The sequence below is a fragment of the Urocampus carinirostris genome, chromosome 19 (genome assembly GCF_059441175.1).
Source record: "Urocampus carinirostris isolate Australia breed hairy pipefish chromosome 19, RoL_Ucar_1.0, whole genome shotgun sequence".
NCBI lineage: Eukaryota > Metazoa > Chordata > Actinopteri > Syngnathiformes > Syngnathidae > Urocampus > Urocampus carinirostris.
The window spans coordinates 27,001,636-27,026,950 of NC_142367.1; the positions used below are offsets into that span (position 1 = coordinate 27,001,636).

Sequence of the window (25,315 nt, forward strand, 5' to 3'; positions counted from 1 at the left end):
TAGTCAAATGTATAAAAGCTTTTACTGTCAATAGAGATCCGTTTCATTTGTAAGATTTCAGTTTAAGGGAACGTTTTACATGCGTAATACAAGACTGATTTCAGTTCTATTTTCATGACTTTGAATCATCTTTGATCAGGACGCTCATGAAAAGCAAGCGTAAGCATTATTAGCCAGGTCCTTACACAACCCGTGATCTGAGCGGCTCGGTACGTTCACGCAATCAGATTACGGGAGCTCATTTGAATATCATTTGCATACAGATTAATAGGGGGGGGGGGTTCGATTGTGTTTCTTTTAAATGCGCTTAGTGCTTCCGCAGTCGAAGCCGGCCTGCAGTTTGGGTCCCGAAAGCCGCAATCAAATGGAGACGAAGCAGCGTGTTGACAAGCGTGACTCTGATTTGGCGGCAGCAGGAGTTCACACTCGCGTCTCCGAATTGGAGCTCTTTATGTACCATATCTAGAATACTTTCAAGAGCAGAAGTGTGGAAAATGTTTGAAATCAAGAGCTACTGCGACTGTTTCAAATGTAGGATTCCTGGATTTCAAGTAAACAACAGACAAAACTAATCTGTTACAACAATTTGTACTCTCTTTGATTATTGATGATTATTTTCACAATCTGGACCGCGATGCGGAGCAAATTTTCCTGCAACAAATGCGATCGGTGTCAGGACCAGAATGGAGACAGGACCCACTTGCGTTTGTCTCCGGCTACGACCCGTTTTGATCCCGACCGCGTCTGCTTTCTTGTCCCAGCTTACAAGCCATTTTTGATCCCGAATACGTCTACTCTCCTGTCCTGGCTTACGACTCCTTTCCGATCCCGACCACGCCATGCTCTCCCAGTCGTTTTTCCTCCCCTGACACTGCCATCGCTCGCTACGGAAGATCCACTTCCGTGCTCAGATCACCATAAGAGTACGAGAGCGACTTGCTTCCCGCGCCCAGCAAACACCGGATGGTGGGTGCAGCCCTTCCTCTTTCCTTCAATAAAACTTGTGGTAAACGTTACGCAATTGGGTCCTGTTTTCGTTCTGGTCCTGACATATATATATATATATATATATATATATTAATATATATATATATATATATATTAATATATATATATATATTAATATATATATATATATATATATATTTTTTTTTCATAGCTTTCGCTTGTGTTATTATAGCGTTTTGAGTTGGTACAGGTGTAAAACTGCATTCACTCAACTTCAAAAAAACAAGTATATGCATTCAGTGTCAAACATAAATCATTTTTTTGCCCATTGTTTGTGAATAAATGTGTTATGCTTAGAAAAGTTCCCTTGACGTACGTAATTATAAAATGTAGGTTAGGTTACTCATGTAAGCTGAATTTTAAATGATAATACTTAAAAACCCGTTTGTCTCCGGCCTACATCCTGTTTTGATCCCGATCACGTCTGCTCTCCCGGTTCACGACTCGCTTCCGACCCCGACCACGTCTCGCTCTCCCGGTCCTGGCTACTGACCGGTTTTCCGCCCCTGACACCGCCATCGCCGGCTACGGAAGATCCACTTCCGTGCTCGGATCACAATCCGAGTACGAGAGCGACTTGCTTCCCGTGCCCGGCGAACACCGCATGGTGGGCGAAGCCCTTCCTCTCTCTTTTGATAAAACTTGCGGTAAGCGTCACGCAAGTGGGTCCTGTTTCCGTTCTGGTCTTGACACTGACATACTTTGACTGATCCAACCGGCCTCAGAACAGAAAGTAAGGGTCGGGACTCACTTTGACATCCCTGCGATAAAGTAAATATTTTTATCGTCAATGTTGCTGTAGTGCAAGCAGAAATACGGGAATTTTCAGCTCATAGCAAACGATAAGCTTCCGAAATGAAATCATAACGATAAACATCTTTCTGTAAAGAGCTTAATTAGCCGGCTCACGGGCCGGATAAAGCTTTCCGGAGCAGGCTGGAAGTCTTACAAAAAATGCCGGCTGTCATTCAGGATGTTTGACTGCTCCGGCTTATCTTCCTTCAAACAGATGGCGGCGGTTTCTTTTAAGTGCTCTTGATAACGCAGCACGGGTTCCGAATGATTTTCCCCGATTGAACGTTCGTGCTCAATTCTGCAAGCTTTTTCTTAATTCTATGTGAATTCAGAGTGCTCAGACTGTCGGGCTGCTTTCATTGTGCATATACATACAGAGCCATATCCCCCTAACCACCAAGCACACAATTTCCGCAATATAAACGGCCCTACAAGTTTTAGACATTGTTAAATAGTTGTAAATGTTTGACTTCTCTATACAGATGTCAATCAATTATTGTGCACACTTGGGCTTTAGAATGGTGCGCAGGGCCAAAGTCAAGAACACATTCACATTTCTGACTCATTCTGGGAGATTGATACAGAGGAGGGGATTTCCAGCCCCCTCGCTCACCCGAACTGATATGTGGGGAGTCATTAGGTGGCCAAACCCCCCAATTCCAACCCCTAATGCCAAGTACCAATGCTGTAAGTCTTAGGTATGACCTGGCCGAGGCTCGAACCGGCGACCTCCCGGTTTTGGGGCCAACGCCTTACCCCCAAGGCCACCGAGCTGGTCATTTGTAAGCTTTGTTATCGCTCAATAAGGGGAATTGCAGTCACTAACAAGGGGAGCTATTGGCTAAGGTTGCCAGGTATGTAAGAAGTCCGCTAAGAGAAAACGGGACGTTCCCGAAGAAGTCCCAAAGAGAAAAAAATGACGAGGAAATGAAAGTCACGGCGAACCCGACCCTGATGGATGATCATTGTGAAAAGAAGCAAAGCGGCCTTCTATTCCGATGCCGTGAAAGCTTTTCATTTCCTCCGTCTTCTCCGTCCGCCGTGTCGAATCACACGGAGACTAATCTCCGAGATAATACAGATTAAGTCTTTCTCACAGTTTTCTTTTCCGCGCTACTTTATTTTCTCGGTGATCTTTTATCCCCACTCAAAATGAGAAAGCTACGCTCTATAGAAAGGATCCTTCCTGAATTAAAAAGGAGGACACGTGCAGATTAGCGTCGAGGACGAGTCGGGGTGTTTGTGTATTTTGACAGTTGTAACGTCTTCCTAAATGGGCATTTTGTTTTTTCTTTTCATGGTTTTGGTTCATTTGCTTTCCACTGATGGTGACATTTAACCACCAAGCACACCATTTCCGCAATATAAACATCCCAACATTTTTTAGACATTGTTAAATAGTTGTAAATGTTTGACTTCTCTATACAGAAGTCAATCAATTATTGTGCGCAGGGCCAGAGTGGGCCCCTTTTTCAGCTTGGGCGATTACTACCCAAATCTGGCCCACTTGGCTATGGAGGGGGAATTTGAACAATGGAACAGCAGCGAGCTCCTTTGATGCATTTTTACCTGGAAGAAATTCGGGTGTATGTTGATAAGTTCACAGACAACACTTTTTTCATGATTGCCAATTTGGATCACCTGTGCTCGCTCATTTGGTTATTTAAAGCCAGTCCTGTCAATCACCTGTTGTCAGTCTGTCTATGAACCTCTGTTGATACAAGGCAAGCCTTTTTGACCCTGACTTCCGCCTGTCCCGCTTTTGCACCCGTTTTTCCACCTGCCCGTGCTAGATCTCCCTGTTTGTCCCCGGCTACGACCTGTCTTGATCCCGACCGCGACTGCTCTCCCGTCCCGGCCTACGACCCGTTTCTGTTCCCGACGACGTCTACTCTCCCGTTCCGGCTTACGACTCGTTTCTGACCCCGACCACGTCTTGCTCTCCCGGGCCCGGTGACCGACCAGTTTTCCGCCCCTGACACCGCCATGGCTCGCCACGGAAGATCCACTGCCGTGTTCGGATCTCGATCGGAGTACGAGAGCGACTTGCTTCACGCGTCCGGCGAACGCAGCCCTTCCGCTTTCCTTCAATAAAACTTGTGAGAAACGTAATGGGTCCTGTGTGTGTTCCGGTCCTGACACTGGGTTGCTTCAAGACAAGTTATGTAGGTCAACGATGACCACCATCTGCAACACACACACATTAAGATGCACTCCTCCTAAATGTCAGCATGCTAATATTTGCCTGAAGTTTTAGCAAAGGTCACAGCGCATGGAAGATATGAGCTGTCTAATGGCGTCCAGGCCGAAGGGCTGTGACCAGATTCTTATGCACAATACAGGGTTGGTATGGGTGCTTGAAGTCAGATTTCATGTAGTGCTTTCCAGTGCTTGCATTGGGGTGAAGTGCTTGTAGATATTTGAAATGTCGCCCTTTTTCTCAACAAGTTGTCATGATTGTGACTTAGCTGTGCCCGCTCATTTGGCGCCAACTGCCACGGGTTCTGATTGGCTCCCTGTCACTATTTGAACACAGTCCTGTCAATCCCCTGTGGTCGGTCCGTCTGCGAACCTCTGTTTTTACAAGGCAATCCTTTTTCGAACCTGACAGACTAGCTTCCCTTCTATTTAAGCCCAGTGCTCTCAAGGTTTCAAAGTCATAGATAAAAAACTCAAAACATGTTCTTGGAATCAAAATCATATGAAATTCAATTGTGAAAAGAACAAATGTATTCGGCAGAAATCAAAAAAATTGAAGAGTAGGTGTTGCATAATTATCTCTAAATCATGTTTTGATAAGTGCCACATGTCAATTGCAGATATATTTGTGGCTCTTCAAAATACATGAGACACACATGATTTCTTCTTTTTTTAGTCTGAGAAAAATTTTGAAATTGGCTTTGAAAGTTCATTGTCATGATTACTGACTAGCATCACCTGTGCCCGCTCATTTGGCGCCAGCCACTGCGGGCTATCTGATTGGCTCCCTGTCCCTATTTAAACCCAGTCCTGTTGTCAGTCCGTCAGCGAACCCAGGCAAGCACTCTGACCCTGACTCCTGCCTGTCCTGTTTTTGCACCCGTTTTTCCACCTGTCCCTTCCTGATCTCCCCGTTTGTCTCCAGCTATGACCTGTATTTGATCCCAACCACGTCTGCTCTTTTGTCCCGGCTTACGACCCGTTTTTGATCCCGACCGCGTTTTTGCTCTCCTGTCTCGGCTATCGACCTGTTTTTCCGTCCTTTTCACCGCAATCTCCCGCTACGGAAGAACCACTTTCGTATTCGGATCAAGATCCGATCGTGCGAGCGGCTTGTCTCTTGCGTCCAGCGAACACCGGATCGTCCTCTCTCTGTCAATAAAACTTTTGGTTAACGTTACGCAATTGGGTCCTGATTCTTTTCTGGTCGTGACATTTGTCAAAAAGTGCTTGAATCTGGGCATCAAAAAAAGGTGTTTGAACCCTGACAATAGATTCAATTTGCCTCAATCTACATTATGTATCGATTTGATACAATCATTGTCTCGTATGATTAGTTTCAATAGGCTGATTTTGTGTTTTGTTTTTGTTCCCGTAGGTGCGCTGTCCCACGCCCCGGTCCACCCTCTCCTCGGTTCGGTGGCGCTGTCGGGCCGAGCGAGCCTCCAAGCGCACAACCGTTTGGAGCACTTCTTGCCTCTCCGGATCAGCGCTTCCTCGCCGCTGAGTTTTTTCCCAAATTTCAATGCGGTGAGATTCGCTCCCACGTGAAGCCCCGATGTCAATACGGTGAACCCTTGCTCCTTTTTCCTTTCCTTTTCGGATTGGAAGCTGGTTCTACAAATGCACAGAGAAGGTTACAAACTATGGAGACTCAAAGTGGTCGGACCACAGCGTTTTCTGCTGTGCCTTTCACAAGGTTTTGGGGGATACTTAGAAAGGGACAGTGTATAGTATTAGGTAGAAAGAAAAGTAGATTAGAATACTTAGCGAAAATATAGGAACTATCATACCTATTGTCATGATTACTGATGCAAGGCATCCTTTGGCGCCCACTGCCTCAAACACTGATTGGCTCCCTGTCCCTATTCAAACCCACTCCTATCTGTCCTCTTTTGTCAGTCCGTCTGCAAACCTCAGCTTACGCTAGGCAAGCCTTTTCGACCCCGACTCCCACCCGTTTTTGCTCCCGTCTGTTCCCCGGCTTCGACTCGTTTCTGACCCGGACCACGCTTTTGCTCTCCTGTCCCGGCTACTGACCCGTTCCTCCGTTCCTGACTTCGCCATCGCTCGCCACGGAAGTCCCACTTCTGCGTTCGGAGCGACCTGCTTCCTGTGTCCGGCGATCACCGGATCGTGGGTGCAATCTTTTCCTTTCTTCCAATAAAACTGAGAGAAACGTAAAACAAGTGGGTCCTGTCTCCGTTCTGGTCCTGACAGCTTGTCTTTGTTGTTTTTTTTTAAACTAAACAAACAGAGAAGATCATCCCGGCAGTTTTTTTTTTATTTCTATTTGTTAGTGTCGCATAAAAAGGGTGAACGTGAGTAAAGGCTAACCCAAACACCAAGAAAGATGAAAAAGAAGAGTTTATTCTAACAAAAGCACGTACCTTCACACGCAACATAAGGAGCTTGCCAGTAGATGGCAGTCATGAGTAAAAAGTTCCGTACAGCTCCTTTAAGGGTTTGGTTTCAAGGTATAATATTTCTTGTAAATTAAGTTTTATAAAAAAAGGGTTCATTGTAACAAATCCCCACTTTTTGAGATTTAAAGGGTAAAAGTGCATTTCTCTCCACAGATGGATCCGGTGCAAAAAGCGGTGATCAGCCACACCTTCGGTATCGCTCCACCCAAGAGGAGAACAACCATCACCTGTAATATTTGTCATCTGCGTTTCAACTCCACCGTAAGTGCCGTCTTCAATAATGAATGATTCCAACATGAAAATAAAAACAGGACAAAAACAAGAACTCCACAACAAAATAATATGTTTGAAAAGGGCTTGTCAGAATCAGATGCTTATTTTCTCTGCCTCTTTATCTTCCCTATGAAATACACCAATGATAACAACAATAGTAATAATATTAATAATAACAGTTTTGATATAACAATAGCAACAATAACAATAAAGTTAAGCATAGTTGTAGACGCACTATTCCCAATCTCTGGTATCACTCATACCCCATTTTCTTCATCTCTGTATTCCGCCAGGAATGTTTTTTTTTCTATTTCAATTTGAACAAGTCAATCGTTGGACATTGTTTCATCTCGTCTTGTAACTTGTTCCAAAGTTTCACTCCGCACACAGACACGCGTATACTTTTCCTGGCGGTTCTCACCTTCGGGATGATGAATTTACGGCAGCCCCTTAAATGATCATTTCCCTCTTTCCGAATGAATCATTTATGGATGTTTTCTGGCACCATGTTTTTGTTGACCTTAAATAGCAGTTAACTGCGTCAACGGCGTCCTGCTGTGCTGATTATCTTATCAGCCGTACGTCCCGTTCCCGCCGTTCCTGAAAACGACATTTTCGACCAGGGTGCCCTGACTTTGCACCACAGCCCGCTCAGTGAATATCTTTTGCATTAAATGTCATTTGTATTCAATCGTATCAAATCCTTGATAGTCAAATATATCAAATCCTTCAGGTCCGCGGTTGAAAACCGCCCCGTGCCCTGCCTAGTGTCTCTTCTTGCAAAGGGGCGGAGCTTGAGACCCATAGCTCAGGACATTGGAGAGGGAGAGTTAAGCGGAGAAGCAACTCACCTGAGTTCAGCTCGCACCATCGATGTCATGTGTCTATTCCGCTGCATGCGGGTCCCGAGCCACGTGTTCCTGACCCCCGCCTCAACATCATGCCGAACGGCTCATCAGTCGGCATCGAAGGAATGCTTGTCGTGTTCCGGTGCGTTAGCATGTGCTAGTAAGGCGTCCTTGCACGCTTTCGCAGAGATGAGCTAAGAGGTCATACGAGTCCGTGCGGACGCCGGGCCAATTTGTGTCGCGCCGAATCAGCGGAGAGATGAGCAAATGAGCTCGGGACCCCGGTCGAGGGACGCGACGGCTCCAAAGGGGGCACTCGTTTGTGATAATGGGGACGGCCAGGCCGGGGCTCCCTCGCGGTCAAAAGCCGATGACTGTCGGCGTCGCTCTCCCGGCCGCGTGCTAGCGAGCCGAGCCCAAGAGATGGAACAGATGGAGCCGTTACACTTTACTGATTTCGTTCTGCCTCTCGCTCACGAAATCACCCCAGTATAAACTTGTCTATGTTTGTGTGTCAGTGATGGCTCACAAAATACAAACCTATTTACTCCCAGCATTCTGGTTTTGTACTTGATAAGGTTAAACTTGGGTTGGATCCCTTCACCTGTCACCATTGCCCTCACCTGTGCCCGCTCGTTCGGCGCCAGCTTCCGCTCGTTGCCTAATTGGCTCCCCTCTTATTTAAACTCAGTGCTCTCATTCACTCCTGGTCAGTCCGTCAACAAACCTCTGCACTTGCGAGACATGCATTTTGACTCTGTCCGGTATCCTGCTCGTGTATCCGGTATCGATCCCATCTGTCCCGTCCTTTCCGGTATCGATCCCGTCTGTCCCCTCCGGTCCGGGATCCTGCTCATGTATTCAGTATCCGGTATCGATTCTGTCTGTCCAGTGTCCTGCTCTAGTATTTAGTATCCGGTATCACTCCTGTCTGTCCTGTCCTGTCCGGTATCTTTCTCCAGTATCCAGTATCGATCCTGCCTGTCTTGTCTGGTCCGGTATCTTGCTTGTGCATCCTCTATTTGATATCGATCCCGTCTGGCCTGTCCCGTCCGGTATCTTGCTCGTGCATCCTGTATCAGGTATCGATCCCGTCTGTTTCATCCTGTCCGGTATCTGCTCGTGCATCCTGTATCTGGTATCGATCCCGCCTGTCCGGTTTCAATTTCTTCTGCCCTTGGCTTCCTGTTTTCCTGCGCCTGACTTCTCCGTCTCACTTCTTCTGCCCAGCGATCGCCGAATCGCTTGCATTTGTTTTCCGGCGCACGCACGACTGCCCCGTCTCCGTAAAATAAAGCTTGGTGTGAAAACATGACGCGTTTGGGTCTACCGTCTTTTCAGGTCCTGACATGATAACCACTCTAGTATAGAAAAAAGCTGATTGGCTTACGTTACTTTTGAATGAAGTTTATGTGATCCTTTTTTTTTGGAACAAAAGTATCAATAGATGAGTAATCCTCCATAATGAAAAAAAAATACTATGTAGCTTGACTTACTGTTAGCTTGCTAATATTATCATTACCGTATTTTCCGCACTATAAAACGCACCGGGTTATAGGGCGCAACCCGAAAAAATAGTTTTTGGTCCTATTTTTGACATACATAAGACGCACCGGATTATAAGGCGCTACAATGGGAACGTGGACAAAACAGTCAGATAGTTCAGTCCAACTGATTACCCCCTTAACATTTAGAAAGCTTGCAAAGACGCAAATACGCGTCGAGAACACGTGCCGATGCGGTGTCCGTACGATGTCACTCAAATGCATCGTTCCAAATATCATTCGGAAGGTTGAAGTCTTGGGATTCAAGAAATGCCAACCATTCCTTAGTTTCTATTTTCTTTTTCGCTCGCAACTTTACTGTGCATATGACAATAAACACTTGGAATTGAGTTGAATTTAAAAATAGACACTCCATTCCATCCATTATCTGCACCGCTTATCACAGAAACGTCGAGATCACTCTAAAACAAGATACTGGGAAAATATATAGCTGGAGTAGCTCACCAAAGTCGTTGTGTTCAATAATAATGTGCAGCCATGGTCCTCTTATATCCGTGAGTTTAGTAAATCCAGGAGAATAAAATATTTACAAATACAGAATAGTAAAAAAATGCTTTTTGTATGCCGTCAACCACGTGCTAAACACGTTCATCTTTTTCGGCCAATCGCAGGCTTTGTTTTGCCGTTTAAGCCTATGCCAGCCTGTAAATGATAAAAAGGATCCGCCCCTTGACCTCCGAATAACTTTAGCCAATAGTGATCGATTCAAATGATGATTGACACATTGGTTAGCCAATGAAACGCCGGTAAATAAATCCCAGCATACACCGCGGACTACTTGGCGTTCGGGGGGAAATCGAGTCGGCGGCTGCAAGTTAGTTGGAAAACTTTGCGACTTAATGTTGATCCGTAAATAAGAGAATAGCGAGCCTCACTCTGCATCTTCAGATGCTCACTACAGTAATATATTACATACTAAATGTTTTAAAAATATTTTTTTGATATCATGTGAAAATTCAGCCATTTAAAAAAAAAATCCTGAAATTGTCAAGTTAACTGAGAACTTTAACATTGAGTAAATATAATCATTTCATATGTTTTTAATTCAACATTTTCCACACTGACTGCATGTCACTGATGTAAGTGGATCTTTCAAGTCAAGTCCTGTTTATTTGTTTGGCCCTTCATCATAAAGGCTCTCAAAGGGCTGCACAGACTTTTATGACTCCATCCCCTGATCTAAAACCTACATGAGGGCAAGGAAAAACTCCAAAAGCTCCATCTTTAAAAGATAAACGTGGATTGCTTTGTGTGTGTGTGTGTGTTTTATGACCAGAACCAGGCTGAGGCCCACTACAAGGGTCACAAACACACTCGCAAGCTAAAGGCCATGGAGAACCAGAAGAACCGGCAGAAGAACAGGCACAAAGAGACGACGGGAGCGAGTGAGACACAAGCGGACGTCGATTCAAACAACGCAACAGGTGATGGAAATCAAATTGAACTGATTTCAATGTCATTCGAACTAACGTTGTTTAACATTGTATGCAATGAAATTGGACGTGGCACTCCAGGTCTGTACCGTATTATCCTGAACCTAGGGCGGATTGCTAAAAGCCGCAGTATCGTCCAATCGCACACTGATAAAACTCAATTTAAATAAAGGGGTGGTGCAAAACAGAGTTTGGTATCCATATTTTTACCGATAATCCATATCAAACAAAACCGTCAAAATCCTTGTCCCGTGTTTCACTTTTTTCACTTTCAGAGTCACTTGACGTGCCATCCGGCTTCTCCGAAATGCCAGCTTTTGCGAAAACTCAAACAACAGCCCCGGCAGACACATTAGCCTAAGCGTCGCCGATCCATTCTTTTCATTATAATGCGCTGGAAGTTTCCCACTCTGGCCCTGTGCACCATTTCAACACGCAAGTGTGCGCAATAATTGATCGACTTCTATACAGAGAGGTCAAACATTTACAACTTGTTAACAATGTCTAAAGGGACACCGTTTCATGAAACAAAAGCACCAAGACGATAAAAATAACTTTCCCATTGCTTGATACGCTACGCCGTTAGCATCCGTGATTACTTCCGCAAACAGTGGATTTTGCACAAGGGAGACACTTGTGGCGTTCACACAGGAGATGCATGTCATGATTGCCATGGCGCCCAATTGGCCCCGCCCGTGTGTGTCACGGTCGCCGTGGTGCCCAATTGGCCCCGCCCGTGTGGTGCCAGCTGCGGCCCTGTCTCTGAGCCTGTTCGTCCCGGGTTTGAAGGATCTGCAGCGCCTACCAGAGGGCATATAGGAGGGAGCCAGGGTGGAAATTGTCTTTTATATTGTTCATGGTATCGCAAGCCAGCAATATCCCCTAGGCCAGGCAGAGCAGCTGGTAATCTTTTGGTCTGTGTTGATTATTTTCCAAATGTTTTCCCTTTCTGCTTTTGTGCTGAATAATAATACATGAATAAACGGGGATATGGGATGAACCAAGTCAAGCCCCATTTATTTGTTTGGCCCTTCCTTAATCACAAAAATGTCTCAAAGGACTGCACAGGATTACAATGACAGCATCCCCTGATCTAAAACCTACGTGATGGCAAGGAAAATCTCAACAACTTCAACATGAGGAAAATGAAGAAACGTCGAGAAGGGACAGTCTCAAAGGGCTGCACAGACCACAGATTATTGCAAACTACAGACAATTATGACAGCATCCCCTGATCTGAAACCTACATGAGGGCAAGGAAAAACTCCAAAGCTCAGCGTGAGGAAAAAAGAAACCTTGAGAAGGGGCCTCATAAGTGGTAATCCCCCTTTCAGGATGAACAGGGTGGAATAGATTAAGCATTGAACCGTATTAAGTGCACCCGCCATCTTTTCCGAAATAGCCCGTTCTTGATCCGGTGGGTGATGAGTCGTAATTAAGGTAGTCGACTATAAGATGCTTTAGTTTGTAGCTACTTACTGATTAGCGGTTATTACCCGCCCTGCGATCGTGGCCTCTGTCATGCGGCTAATTACTCCCATCAAGAAACGGAACACGTCAATAGCACCCGTAAAGCGATGCCTTTTTTATTTTGGAGCAAGTTTGTTATTTTAATCTGCTTAAGAGTTTTGCGGGAGTGACCTTTGCTTTGCTGACAGTTTTACTTTGAAAAACCTGGCATATGTTGTAAATGAGAACACAAATATTCAAACAAATAAAGTACCGTATTTTTGGGATTATAAATCACTCTGGATTTTAAAGGGATGGTATCAAATATTTCCTGCCTCCTTGTGGCATAAAAATACTTTCGCCTAGTAAAAAAAATATATGTATATATTGATTTTGTCATGAACCAGAACAGGATCAGGACCCAAACGCGTGACGTTCTTACACGGGGGAAGCAACAGCCACGGACCCCGATTGGCTGTCGGACCCTTTTTTTACTCCCGTCTTCCTGAAAGAACCCGTCAGATCGTCTGCAAACCTATGCTCCCAGCTAGGCAAGCTTTTGTGACTCTCCGACTCTATCCTGCCCTGTTTTCCGTCCGATTACCGTTGCCGACCTCTGTTCTGGACCCGTTTCTGTTTTGCTCCCCCGTCACGGCCATCGACGTGTTTTTTTTCGCTGTCAACAACTACCATCGCTCGAGACTGAAGTGCCACTTCTGCGTTCCGACTACCTGCTACCCGTTACTGACGATCATCGGATGGCGGATGCAAGTCCTGTTCTCCTTCTCAATAAAACGGAGTAAAACGAACGCTATCGGGTCCCGTCTCCGTTCCTGGTTTGTGACATCCAGCGGACAAGTTGTCTTTGATCGTCGAGTTGCTTTGGGTGAATGAGATGTTTGATGCCTCGGCTTTTCTTAGGTGTGCAGATAGTGCGGCTGTTCTGGTTTTGAAGACTGGCTGGCATTTTCGAGTATTCCTGTCTTGTCTGAGCTGACTGTTTCCTTGTAGTCATTAACTGGATTGCACAGGAGTCCTACAGTGACAATAATGTCCGATGAAAGGCACCTCTTTCACCCTTTGAAGTCCGTTGTGTCCTTCTCGTGATCAAAGGTGTATGATTAGGATCATTTGGCTCACTGCTTTTTGGCCGATGCTCTGGATCTGAAACGTGAGATCCGTTCCACGTCGCTCGTGTCTCACCTCAGTGACCATTGTCATTAGCACTGGGAGTCTTGAGGTTCAGGATGACTGATCTGAGACGCTATGTTTTCCTGCGTCCTTTCTCTTTTTTTTTTTAGCTTTAGCATTTGTAGCATTAGCACTTAATAATAATAATAATAATAATTTCCTTGTATTGTCATTCTGTGTAACAATGTACACAGAACGAAATGTCGATTGCACCTGACCCGTTGTAGCGAGCCGATGCAGCCGCAGCCAACAGAGGGCGCCGCCGACCACTTTTTAAGTCTTAGGAATGACTCGGCCGGGGCGCGAACCACCGACCTCCCAGTCTCAAAGCGGGCGCCTTACCATCTAGGCTACTGAGCAGCTCTGCATCAATTCTTGCTCTTCCTACTTTTAGCACAGCTTCCATTCTGTTTTTGGGAGCAGGTTTTGTGGTTTTGCTGAATTTTGTCTTAAAATAGATGGTCTTTTTCTCTCACCCCCAAAAATCCAAATATTTTACTAGTATGGTCTCTTTGGGTCAAAAAGGTTCCCAACCTCTGGTATACAGGGTTCTTACAGGTGCTTGAAATCTTTGAAAAGGCTTACATTTTAATACTGTGTTTTCAGGGTTTGAAATGTGCTTGAAGTTTGGGTGAAGTGCTTGTTAATGCCAAAATTTTGGACATTTTTCTCAGTAGTCTGCTTAAAAATAACGCTGCTTTCTGGTGTCTTAGCTTTGTGATCGCATTTCTTCTTTTGTCATGAAGACAGTCAAGTCATGTGTATTTATTAGCCCTTAATCATGAGGAGTCTCAAAAGACTATATGGACTATTATGACAGCATCCCCTGATCTAAAACCTACACGAGGGCAAGGAAAAACTCAAAAACCTTTAGCATGAGGAAAATGAAGAAACCTTGAGAGGGGTCAGTCTCAAAGGGCTGCACGGCGCACATATTTATTGCAAACCACAGACTATTATGACAGCATCCCTTGATCTAAAACCTAAATGAGGGCAAGGAAAAACTCAAAATCCTCAGCATGAGGAAATGAAGAAACCTTGAGAACGGACCGCACATGAATGAGTTAATCCCCCTTCCAGGATGACCAGGCTAAAATGGATGTTGCGTTAACAAACAATAAGCCAGGCCAGATCTGGCCCGCGGGCCTTGAGTTTGACACCTATGATCAACACTTAAAAATAACGATGTCTAAAACACGACTAAAACTTTTTACTTCTCGATTGCTGAAAAAGAAGGTGGCCTTCTTTAGAGCCATATTCCTCAACGCTTTTTGAGCAGTGCAGGCGTCATTTGTGAAATATGGCAACCATTTCAAGCATTTACAAGCATTTCAAGCGCTTGACTCCAAAGCACTTTTGAATCCTCGAAAACGCAACATTAAAATTCAAGCATTTTCAAGGAATTCAAGTACTCTTACGGACCCTGTTGATACTTTGACTTTTCCACTTCGGCCATTCCTCAAGTCTGAAATTTACGAGAAGAGGGAACTGTTGATCAAGGGTTTCATTTTTAGACGGGTGCGTGTTACACCTCAACAGGGCAGAAATGTGAATGAATCCATACTACCTATCATTTGATGATGTCTCTTTTCCTGTATCCGTAACGCAGTGCTTCAATTATTTTCTGTCACATGCCCCCCCCAGAAGAAGAAAAGCTCTCTGCCCACTCGTGTAATGGAGGTGCAATTGCACCCTAATCTGGGAAACATCCTAATTACACCATGCACTTTTTGTCACGATTATTGATGCAAGGCACATGAGTCTGCTTCCTTGGTGCCAACAGCCTCGGACGCCGATTGGCTGCCCGTCTTTTTTTAAAACCCCTCTCGTCCGTGGTCAGTCCGTCTGCAAACCTCAGCCCCGCGCTAGGCACGCTCTTTTCGACCCTGACATTCTCCTGTCCCGATTCCCAACTCCGACCCCTTTTCTGAACTCGACTACGTTTTTGCTCCCCCGTCCCGGCCATCGACCTGTTCTCTTCCGCTCACGACACTGCCTTCTCGATCTGCTACCCGTGACCGACGATCACCGGATGGTGGGCGCGAGCCCTATTTTTCTTGTAAATAAAGCAGAGTAAAACGAACGCAAGTGGGTCTTGTCTCCGTTTCTGGTCTCTGACAGTTTTATGTATTCCGCTTCTTTTCAAGCCCGGATACTTCTAATGCTTGTGTCTTTTTTTGGGATCAGATTCAAGCACATTATCACAAGAGGAAAAGTGCCAAGGGAGCCCCCTCGCCCAGACTCCCTCCCCTTCTCAGCCGTCGCAGCAATTCCCTGCTAGCCCTCAGCTTCCCCTCGCAACGCAAGACGAGACCCTTCCGGAGACCTGCGGAACACCTCCTGCTTCAACGGTGCAGCTCCAGCCTCAAACGCCCCCTGCTGTTAAGGAACAGGAAGACCAGGAGGTCCAGTCTGAGGAGAATGAGGCCAACAAGAATCAGCTGCACTGTCCCACGTGCAAAGTGACGGTTAACTCCAGTTCCCAACTGGAAGCGCACTGTAGTGGTGAGTGTAGCATGGTCATGCTTTCAAACCAATGCTTCACTGTAGGTCTGCAACAAGGATTCCATAAAATCGTGAATTCAAAGCGTTGGTAACTAAGGACCTCATTGATTGGTCGCGTTGTGTCATTTATGAGCCACTAAGCCCGTTAATCGATGCTAACAAGTGCATCGGATCTCGTCGTAAAGTTGTAGTTCTCCTTTGGTCCGGCAGATGGCGAACAATTTCACAGTGTCTAATGTTAGGAATTCAATATCAAAATGTAGCGTTTACCAAATTGTTCGAATGAGTTATCGGACTCCATTAACCAAACACGACCTACATTCGTCCGACAATTATGCACGCTCGTTTCTTGAGAGAAAATGACCTGGAGCCGGCATTTCCACACGGGGGCGGATGTTTATTATTCCTAACATCAGATCTAAGTGTACCCAATAGGAGACAACCCCCATCCGAGTTGCCCAGGATCATTCATACATTTCAACAAACACATCAAAGACATCCCACTATTCCCCAATTGGCTATGTGTCATCTGCAGTTAACTTTGGCTTTCTCTTATTGGTTATCTTCTCCCCGCATGATGGCGTGTCGGCTCCTCCCACGGGTGTGCCAAGGAAGTTGTTTGCGCTCACAAATCTCACACCCCAGCGCCTTGATGTCTGGTCTCATTCTCCATCAGCACGCCCACAAATCCTGTTATCAAAAGTCCAAGACAAAACAACTGCCATTTATGCATTCCACACAGCCTGACCTGACCTTTTATTGTACATTGAACTAAAGCACAGTCAGTGAATATCTTTATTGCAATAAACTGAATACATGTAACTTGTAGTCAATCGTATAAAATCCTTTATAGTCAAATGTATAAAATCCTTTACTAAGTTTGCGCAAGTAAACTCAACTGTTGCGGAGGTTTTAGAGCTGTAAACTGGTTGTCTCCAAACGGCCACTTCAGGAAACGCCTAAACCTACTCTAAGGAAAATGTTTAAAATACAATGTTTATTTTTTTAGATTGTGATCAAACTTAGTAAGGTATTAGGTAAGGCTTCAAGCTATTGTCTCACCGGCTTTCCAGCTAAGATGCGCATGCTACACTCTGCAGGCATGCGATTGCAAAGAAAAATAGAAAACAACCATTTCTGTGTGTTCAAACTTAGATGATTCAATGTTAGTAGCACTTGCAGGGATTTTTTCAGTTAGGGACAAAACATGAGAGTATTACCTTTTAAAAAAGACCAAAAGTGTCCATACTCTCAAAACGGTTGAAGAACACCATTCAATTTACTTTGGTTACCTTCAATTTGAATCTTAGGCGAATCCGGGAACGGTAAGGGGTTAAAAGAGCTGTACAAAATGTGTAACTTTGCTCTAACGTCAGCCGCCATCTCCTGGCTTAGAGTCATGACCACAGCCTCAGTCAGCTCATTCATGATGTGTGTGCTAGTACGTGAATTTCCAAGCTAACTTAATACCATTATATGTTGTTAGTTTAGAAATGAATGTTAAGGGGTTAAACTTAAGAAGAATTGTCTCAATGATAATGACGGATAATAATTATTGGTGTTAACAATGTAATAATGCATTAGTACTGGAGAAATTGGAAACTTGGCTTTGAGAGTCTACAAAAGGTGCTTGAATTTGGCCATGAAAATTGCACAAGCCCTGTAAATGGTACACAGCAAATTGAACCAGGAACGGAGACGGGACCCTATTACGTTCGTTTTCTCAGTTTTATCTAGAAGGAGGAAAGGAGATCCTGAGACCGGGGATCGTCGGCCACGGGTATCAGATCGCTGGGAATGTCGAGAGCCAGGAAAAACAGGTCAATGGCCTGGACGGAGGAGCAAAAACATAAACGGGTCCGGAAAAAAGGTCGCCAACGGAGATTGGACAGAACCACAGGGCAGGGTAGAGTCAGGAGTCACTAAAGTTTGCCTAGCGTGTAGCGTAGGTTCACGGACGATCCGACGAGTTGTCAGGAAGGCGGGGCTTTAAAAAAGAGGAAGCAACCAATCGGCGTCCGCGGCTGTTGGCGCCAAGGAAGCGGACTCTGGGGCCCGGCATCAGTATTTATAACACAAATACAGCTTTGGGATTGGCACTTCATTTTGGTGACATGTTTAAAACTGCAGGTCATTGTAACTGGCCCCTGGGGGCCAGTGGTTTTTCCCACCCCTGAGAATCATTTCTCACCCCGGTCTCAGCAGGCTCCAAACACAAGCAGATGCTGCACAGCCCCGACAGCAGCCATCGGTCCCGCGGGGCCAAGCGGACCTCCTCGCCCAGGCGGCCGAGCAGAATCACCAAGCAGCGGACGGGCGGGAACAAGAGCAGGGCGGCGTCGGGGGCCGTCGGCCAGCGTTTTCATTGTCAGCTCTGCCAAGTGGCCGTCAACTCCGAGTCGCAACTCAAACAGGTAAAGACGACGCCGCTTTTGCCAAAAATGCCATTAAAACAAAATGAGTGTGTCCTACCACCACTCTGAAATATCATAGAAAATGTATTTTGCATTTTGCAAACAACAAATATAAAGTCATTTGCATTGGGGCTGCAACAACAAATCAATCAAATCAATTATTAACTTATTTAGTGTGTCACGGTTGCCGTGGCGCCCGACTGGCCGCACCCGTGTGTGTCACGGTTGCCAGGGTGCCCAATTGGCCCCGCTCGTGTGGCGCCAGCTGCGGCTTGTTGAGAGATTGGCTTTCTTTCTATATAGACGTGGGTTCTGACTCGGTCCTGGTGTCCTGTTGATTTCTTCAGTCCGGTATTGTTCCCGTTTATTTTTGTCCTGTTTAATTTCAGGTTCCAGTTTTGTTTCCGTCTATTTTGGTGCCGTTTGTTATTTTCTCCAGTTTTTGTTCCTGTCTAGTTTCTCCTGTTAGTTATCGATATCCTGATTTGTTGTCAAACCTGTCCGTCCCTTCCTGTCCGTATCGACCCCATCTGTCCGATATCGCATCTGACGATTGGTATCAATATCGTCGGTCTCTGGCTTCCTGTCCTTCCACGCCAGACTGGCTTCCTCCTGTAAAATAAAAGGCTTGAGTGAGAAATGTCACGCGATTGGGTCCTGTATCTGTTTTGGTTCCTGACACAGTGCCAGACCTTTCTCTCCAACGGGGAGAGCCATCCAAGAATTGTTTTTGCCGTTTTGACTCATTTTTGAAGGCTTAAAGAAAATTGACTTCTATAGCTACATATTTATAGGACATATACAAAGAAAGCTCGTCACTCATTAGAAAAACATATTTAAGTTTTTAGCTTTTACCATGGTTGAGTAAACAGCAGTCGAACATCGCCGAGTTTCCTGAAAGTACTTATTTCCAAGAAAAATTCCCAAGTTAAATGTATTGTTATGAAAGGATGCATTTCTTAAAATGAACTTTCACTTCAGTGTTTTTTTTTTTTTTTGCAATATTTAAAAAATCTTTTCAATGACCACAGTTTACTGCAAAAACACTGAACTTATGCATGAACTTTGCAAGAACTTTTCAGCCCCGGATGTTTCTGTTGAAGCGATCGCATGATTTTTTTGTGCGGCAAATGTTATTCCTCCCTGCCCCAACAACTTCATTATCTTTACTATCTATACTTATAGCTTGGCTTTTCTGATCGCTTCGCTGAACGTACTCGCAAGTCTGGGAGAGGAAGACGCGGTCGGGGTTGGAAACGAGTCGTAAGCCGGGACGGGAGAGCAGACGTGGCCGAGATCAAAACCGGTCGTAGCGGGAGACAAACGGGAGCAAAAAAATGGGACAAGCGTGAGTCGGGGTCAGAAAAGGCTCGCCTAGTGTTCACTGAGGTTTGCAGACGGACTGACAAAGAGGACAGATAGGAGTGGGTTTAAATAGTGACAGGGAGCCAATCAGAACCCGCGCCAAATGAGCGGTCCATAGTTGAGTCCCATCAGTAATCGTGACAAAAAGAGAAATTTAAAACGGTGTTTTTAAAAAATCCGATTCGTCGATCGATCAAAAAAGTAATGATCGAAAGCGTCCTTTGTTGCAGCCCTAGTTTGCGTGACCGCCCACCTTGGATCACAAAACCTTTGAAAGCCTCATCATTATTGTGTCGAACAGCACGTGAACAGCAGGAGACATAAAGAGCATTTGGCTGGAAAGCCCGTCAAGGTGAAGGCCAAATTCGCACCCTATCAGAAACTGCAGCCAGGCGCGCCTTTAACGGTAAGACATTCAAACGCGCACGTGCAATAAACAGAAGAATTCTTGATTTACCACTGCTACTAGGACATGAAATATATGGAAGTATTTTGCCGATAATAAGAGTCACGACAGTCACTCTTATATGTCAAGAAAAGTGGTTTGGAGATAGATAGAAACCATAGATAGATAGATGGATAGATACCATCGATAGATAGATATTTTCTTCATTTCCGTAGGGAAATTGACACTTCCGGCAGTATCCTTGTGTTGAAAAGTCAAATAATAGAATAAAGATATAGATTACAAAAATACCCAATATAACGTGTTGCTATAGAGTATTTAAATAGTGTTACGGAAAATACACACTGTCATAAGAATAGTGTAATATGCAAATGCAGGCGTGGGGTTTCATGTGGTCTTTTACTCCGCCGGGTGGAGTTCAAGAGCCTCATGGCATGAGGCTCCTTAGTCTGTCCATGGAACAAGACTGTGACAGCAGTCTGTCGCTGAAGCTGCTTTCTGTTTGGAGAAGATGCTGTGTCGTGGAGATGTTGACAAACATGAATTTATTTTATTTATGTGTTTACGGGATGTCGTTTTTTTTTTTGTTAGACATTTTAAGAAAGAAATGCAGTCAAACAATTCAAATAATTGTGTTTTCAGTTGATATGACTCATTTCAAATATGTATTTGGGTTAAATATATCTTTTCGGTGAATTGGGAACTAGGTGACACGACAACTGTAGATCAGTGGTTGGCAACCTATTATGTACTAAAAACTCTATCGTGTCTGAAACTCATGAGAAAAAGTTAGCGGACAAGCGGGCAGACGACTCTGAAAAGTTGCCTGCCCGGCCATGAAGCGGCCTGCCCCATTTTTCACAACTTGAAAGGCATTAAGACGACTCGTCGAAAAAAACAAAACCTTGTTGCAAAGTATTGTGTTGCGTGGTCTGCTCCAAGCCAGGTGAACTCCTCTTTCTACCATGCTTTTAACGTACGTTTACCTTTTGTAGCGTCATCAATTTCGTTAGCTTATTTTGAGGTTTTGGATTGATTCCGAACCACTTGTCCATTTTTTGGGTGTGTTCTATGTGCAAACGCACGACCCTATAAGTCTCGGGAAAGTCCACGAGCACAAAGTTATTCGATGCGGGCTTCCGATTGACTGCCGAGTATGCAAATCGCCTAACGAACCGAAATTTCCAAACTAATGAAGATTTTGAAATCAGAATAAAGCAAAGGTTTGATTTGAAAAAAAAAAAAAAAAAACGTTTTTTTTTTTTTTTTTCTTAAAGTCGTGGGCCACCCGGTCAGAGACGTCGTGTAGGTTGTACGCCTGACTTAAAAAATGCACGCCCCGCGCGTCCGGGACGACATTATTTCAGACACTTTTACCACTTCTTTTTCCTTTTGTGAGACTCCATACCAAACGAACCACAGGCACGGTGGTTGCCAACCACTGCCGTAGACTGTTTTTTTGAGACCCACCGCCCCCTGCTGTCCACCATGAATAAAGCCCCTCATTGGTTGCAGAGCAAACTGGCCTCGCAGAAGCAGCTGTGCAAGGCCCTGCCGGCAGGGTTCCTGACCGGCGCTCTCAATCCGGCCGCCCTGTGCACGTTGGCGTCCTCCCCGTTGGCCTTCCGACTGCCGCAGGGTCCCGCCGCCTTCATTCACGGTCCCCTTATAAGCCCCGCGCTCTTCAGACCCGCCCCGGGACCCCTCAGGCCCGCTCACCCGCCCATTATTTTCTCTCCTTACTGACGCTGACAGTCCTTCCAGCGACATGCACTCAACTATTTTCATTGTTTGTTCGACGGTTTTTGAACTAGGGCTGCGCGATTTAAGGAAAAAAATGGAAACTTTTTAGACCAGTATTGCAATTTCGATGAGAATTTTGATTTTAAAAGAAAGATGGATAGTTTATTTATCCCCGTAAGGAAATTCACACTTCCAGCAGTATCCTTGTGTTGTTTATTAACAGATGAACAAGATGGCCTCGGGGTGCTGTGTTGTAGTTTAGCAACAGCGGGGAGGAGAACGTCACACGCTAAGCCAAAAGTTGGACGTCCCTGCAGCAGATGAAAATCTTTTTGCCCAGGGTGACACCACCTCGTGATCATGTAGACAGCGAGTCCGCCTCCTCTCCGCTTCCTGCAGGCTTTTGCGTCTCTGTCCCTAACAGCGCTGAAGCCGGGTAGCTCCACATTATCGTCCGGGATGCTAGACGTGAGCCGCGTTTCTGTAAAACACAGCAAACGGCACTCCTGTACGCTTTGATGTTTTCACCTGCACAGCCAGTTCCTCTGTCTTATTTGGTACCATGATTACGGACGGTACGGAAGACTTATAACGCTGATAGCCGCTTAGCCTTAGCTTCGGCTCTGCATCTACGACAGGGCCCCCCTCATCGCGCTGGCACGAGAATTCTTCAGGGCAAGGAGTTGCTTTTACCCCCCAACGCCACCTGTTCTCCTCCCAGAGGTGATAACAATCCACAGAGCACCCGCTGGTGATCAGCAGCCCTCTTCTGACTTTTCTCAGAGTCCAATTGAATTGAAATCATTTTCAATGTAAGGAGCTGCTAAAAGCTACGAGCTGTCTCATTTCTCCGTGTGTTTTGGTAACCAGTTGTGCGCCTGCCGGACCTGACTCTTTGACTGACGGGAAACACCAGCCTATCACAATTTCACACACAGACAGTGTGCAGCATAGCATGATGCTTGCAAACATTGCCTCACCTTTATTGGCTAGTGCCGTTAAATCTTGCCTCCGATTGGCCAGCGTCATTAAAACCTGAACTGTGACAATTCTTGATGGCCAAACACTCCATCACTCACAAACATGGAATCCTTGGGGAAAAAACGCAGTGTCTCGCGATTACAATCGCACTACGATATCCATTTGATTTCGGTTCATCGTGCAGCCCTAGTCTGAACTGAATTGGAAGCCATAAGGGTGAAGATGTTTTATTAACGTTTGATAACAATCTACAAACAAACATATCAGGTTCTGTTGGCGAATTTGAGAGTACATTGGGAAACTGGTACAGGGTTCGTAAAGGTGCTTGAAATCTCTGGAAACGCTTCAACTTTTTGTTAACTTTTCAAGGATTTAAAACAGCATGATTTCTGGGTAAAGTTCTTGTAAATGCTTGAAATTGTTGCCATGTTACAAAGCAGTTTGACTCTGTGAAGAAACAAGACTGCTTAAAAATGACACCGACAATGCTTTGCCGTTGCATCTGTTCTCTCATCGTTCACGGGAACTGGCATTAGTTTGCACGGCGTCGCCTCGTGACGAGAAGAACGTCCTGCAACCGAAAATGTGGTTTTTGCCCGACACTTATATGGCGAGTCGATTGTCTCCGAAACACTTTTTACTCGAGATCTAAAAATCATGTCTTGATAAATTCACATGCAAGATATATTTGTGGATCTGCAAAATACCAATTTCACAGCAGATTTCTTCTTTGAACGGACTGGAGAAATTGGAAAATTGAATTTGGCCTTGAAAAATGGATATGAACCCTGTACTCATTGTCCTGGATTAGTTTCCACATCAAAATGACATTTACTAAGCACAAAGCAAAAAGAAACAAGCAGTTGCTTTTCATTCTATGGCCTTCATCCAAATCATTTGAAACGGGTTCTCATTTATTTGTGACTTGTGCCATCATTCAACTCGAGCCAAGAACTTTCATTTGTGTTAAAAAAAAAACAGTTTCAACTATAAACCCTTTTATTTATTTGTAAACATTGTGATGTATCCGGTGGGCGGGGCTTAGCCCGGAGGCAAAATAGTACTTGCGCTGGTGAGGAGACCGAGGAAAAGAAAGCCGTCGTTGCTGCTATTTGTAGTCGTGTTGTGCGTTTGTGTGCCGGAATCGGAGAACAAAAACATCAGTGATCTCAAATTTGATAGGATCCCAGCAAACACTCCTGATCAAAGAAAAAGAAGAGAGTTGTGGTCAAATGCATTAAAGGGAAAAGATTGGACCAAGGCCCTCATTTAAAATGCTCGAGTTTGCAGTGCACGCTTCATATCGGGTAAGAAATTTCATGTCTATGATTGTATCGAATCCATATGACTTATTTCAACGGCAAATATCTTAATTTCTTAGCTTCGGCTAATTTTGGAGAGGATGTCGTCTGGTGTCACCCCAAAATATACACAGAGACGAAATATGGCAGAGAGGGAACGCAGTTTATCGCATCCGTTCATTCGTCCACGTTCAATTTCATCCAGGAGACGCTAGGCTTTTCACACAGTGATCACGTGACGTTGTTCTCGGATTCCAAAGTGTTTTTTCTCGGTATCGACTCGCTTAGTCAGCGACTTGTGATTTCTTGTATCAACGTTGTTTTATAACATCCTGTCAGATGTCTTTTGTCAGCTCGAAACTGACTTACAGTTAATCCACAACACTAACTGTTAGCGAGTAGCCTAAATGCCAACGGTAGCCTCGTTAACACTTTGTGGGTTGAAGTTAAAAACAGGCGCGCATAGCAAAAATTTGTTGGACATACAATATTGTTTTTTTTTAAACAAAAAAAAAACATGAAAAATGTCGATGAATCAAATAAATGAGCTTGTTTTTATTTTTGACCAGATGCACGCAAGCCTACCGTTGACATTTAGGTTACACGCTAACGGTTAGCACAAGCTAAGAAAATAACTAGATACTCTGCAGAGATAAGTAATTCAGTTAAAACATCTTCTTTCTTCCTTTATCTCTTTGTTTTCCTTATCCTCACTGTAAAATGTGGCACTGGAGTCGTCCAATTTCTTTGTCACAATATATCCCATGTTGTAACAATGACAATAAAGGTATATTCTATTCTATTCTAATTTGGACCCCAAAGCAACAAATATAAACCTTTCATTTCTCTTACCTGATATGAAGTGTGCGCAGCAAACCCAAGCATTTTCGATGAGTGCCTCGGTCCAATCTTTTCACTTTAACGCATTTGACCAGACCTTTCTTCTTTTTCTTTGACCCCGCGTGTCCGCTGGGATCCAGTAAAACTCCAATTTACAATCACTAACATTTTTCTCCGATTCTGGCACGCAAACGCGCAACATAACGAAAACTAGCAACGTCGACAGCTTTCTTTTCCTCTGTTTTCTAACCAGCGTAAGTATTTTTTGGCCTCCGGCTTAGAAAGTGTCTATATGACCTGAGCCATCAAAGCAGGGCTTTCTCAATATCTTCAAATACTGTCATGTCATTTGGATTGCTCTATGTTGAACACCCAATATACGTCAAATCTTTTTGACATATTTTGCGTTTTCCATCCCAGAATACCTGCTCATCAAGTGCAATAATGTGGACTATAAAGTGATAAATGTATTCAAGTGTGTATAATGTATTCATTTGTATGTATTTCAGAGTTGTGGTTGTCTTTATTTCACCTGCATTGAAACAACCACTCAATTAAATGATGTTATTATGA

General features: G+C 44.7%; 1 protein-coding gene across 3 annotated transcripts in view; it reads left to right on the forward strand.

Moving 5' to 3' along the window:
• LOC148347876 (zinc finger protein 385C-like) overlaps positions 1-25,315 on the forward strand; it is a 54,977-nt gene extending 29,662 nt beyond the window's left edge. For 2 of the 3 annotated variants that reach the window (XM_088323870.1, XM_088323871.1), the window contains exons 2-8: positions 5,381-5,532; positions 6,582-6,689; positions 10,391-10,538; positions 15,375-15,692; positions 17,895-18,106; positions 19,773-19,877; positions 21,393-25,315. In XM_088323870.1, coding sequence (XP_088179996.1) covers positions 5,381-5,532; positions 6,582-6,689; positions 10,391-10,538; positions 15,375-15,692; positions 17,895-18,106; positions 19,773-19,877; positions 21,393-21,623 — 1,274 coding nt within the window. In that variant the 3' untranslated portion in view covers positions 21,624-25,315. The remainder of the gene's footprint in view (positions 1-5,380; positions 5,533-6,581; positions 6,690-10,390; positions 10,539-15,374; positions 15,693-17,894; positions 18,107-19,772; positions 19,878-21,392) is intronic. The other variant, XM_088323869.1, reaches the window with a different exon arrangement.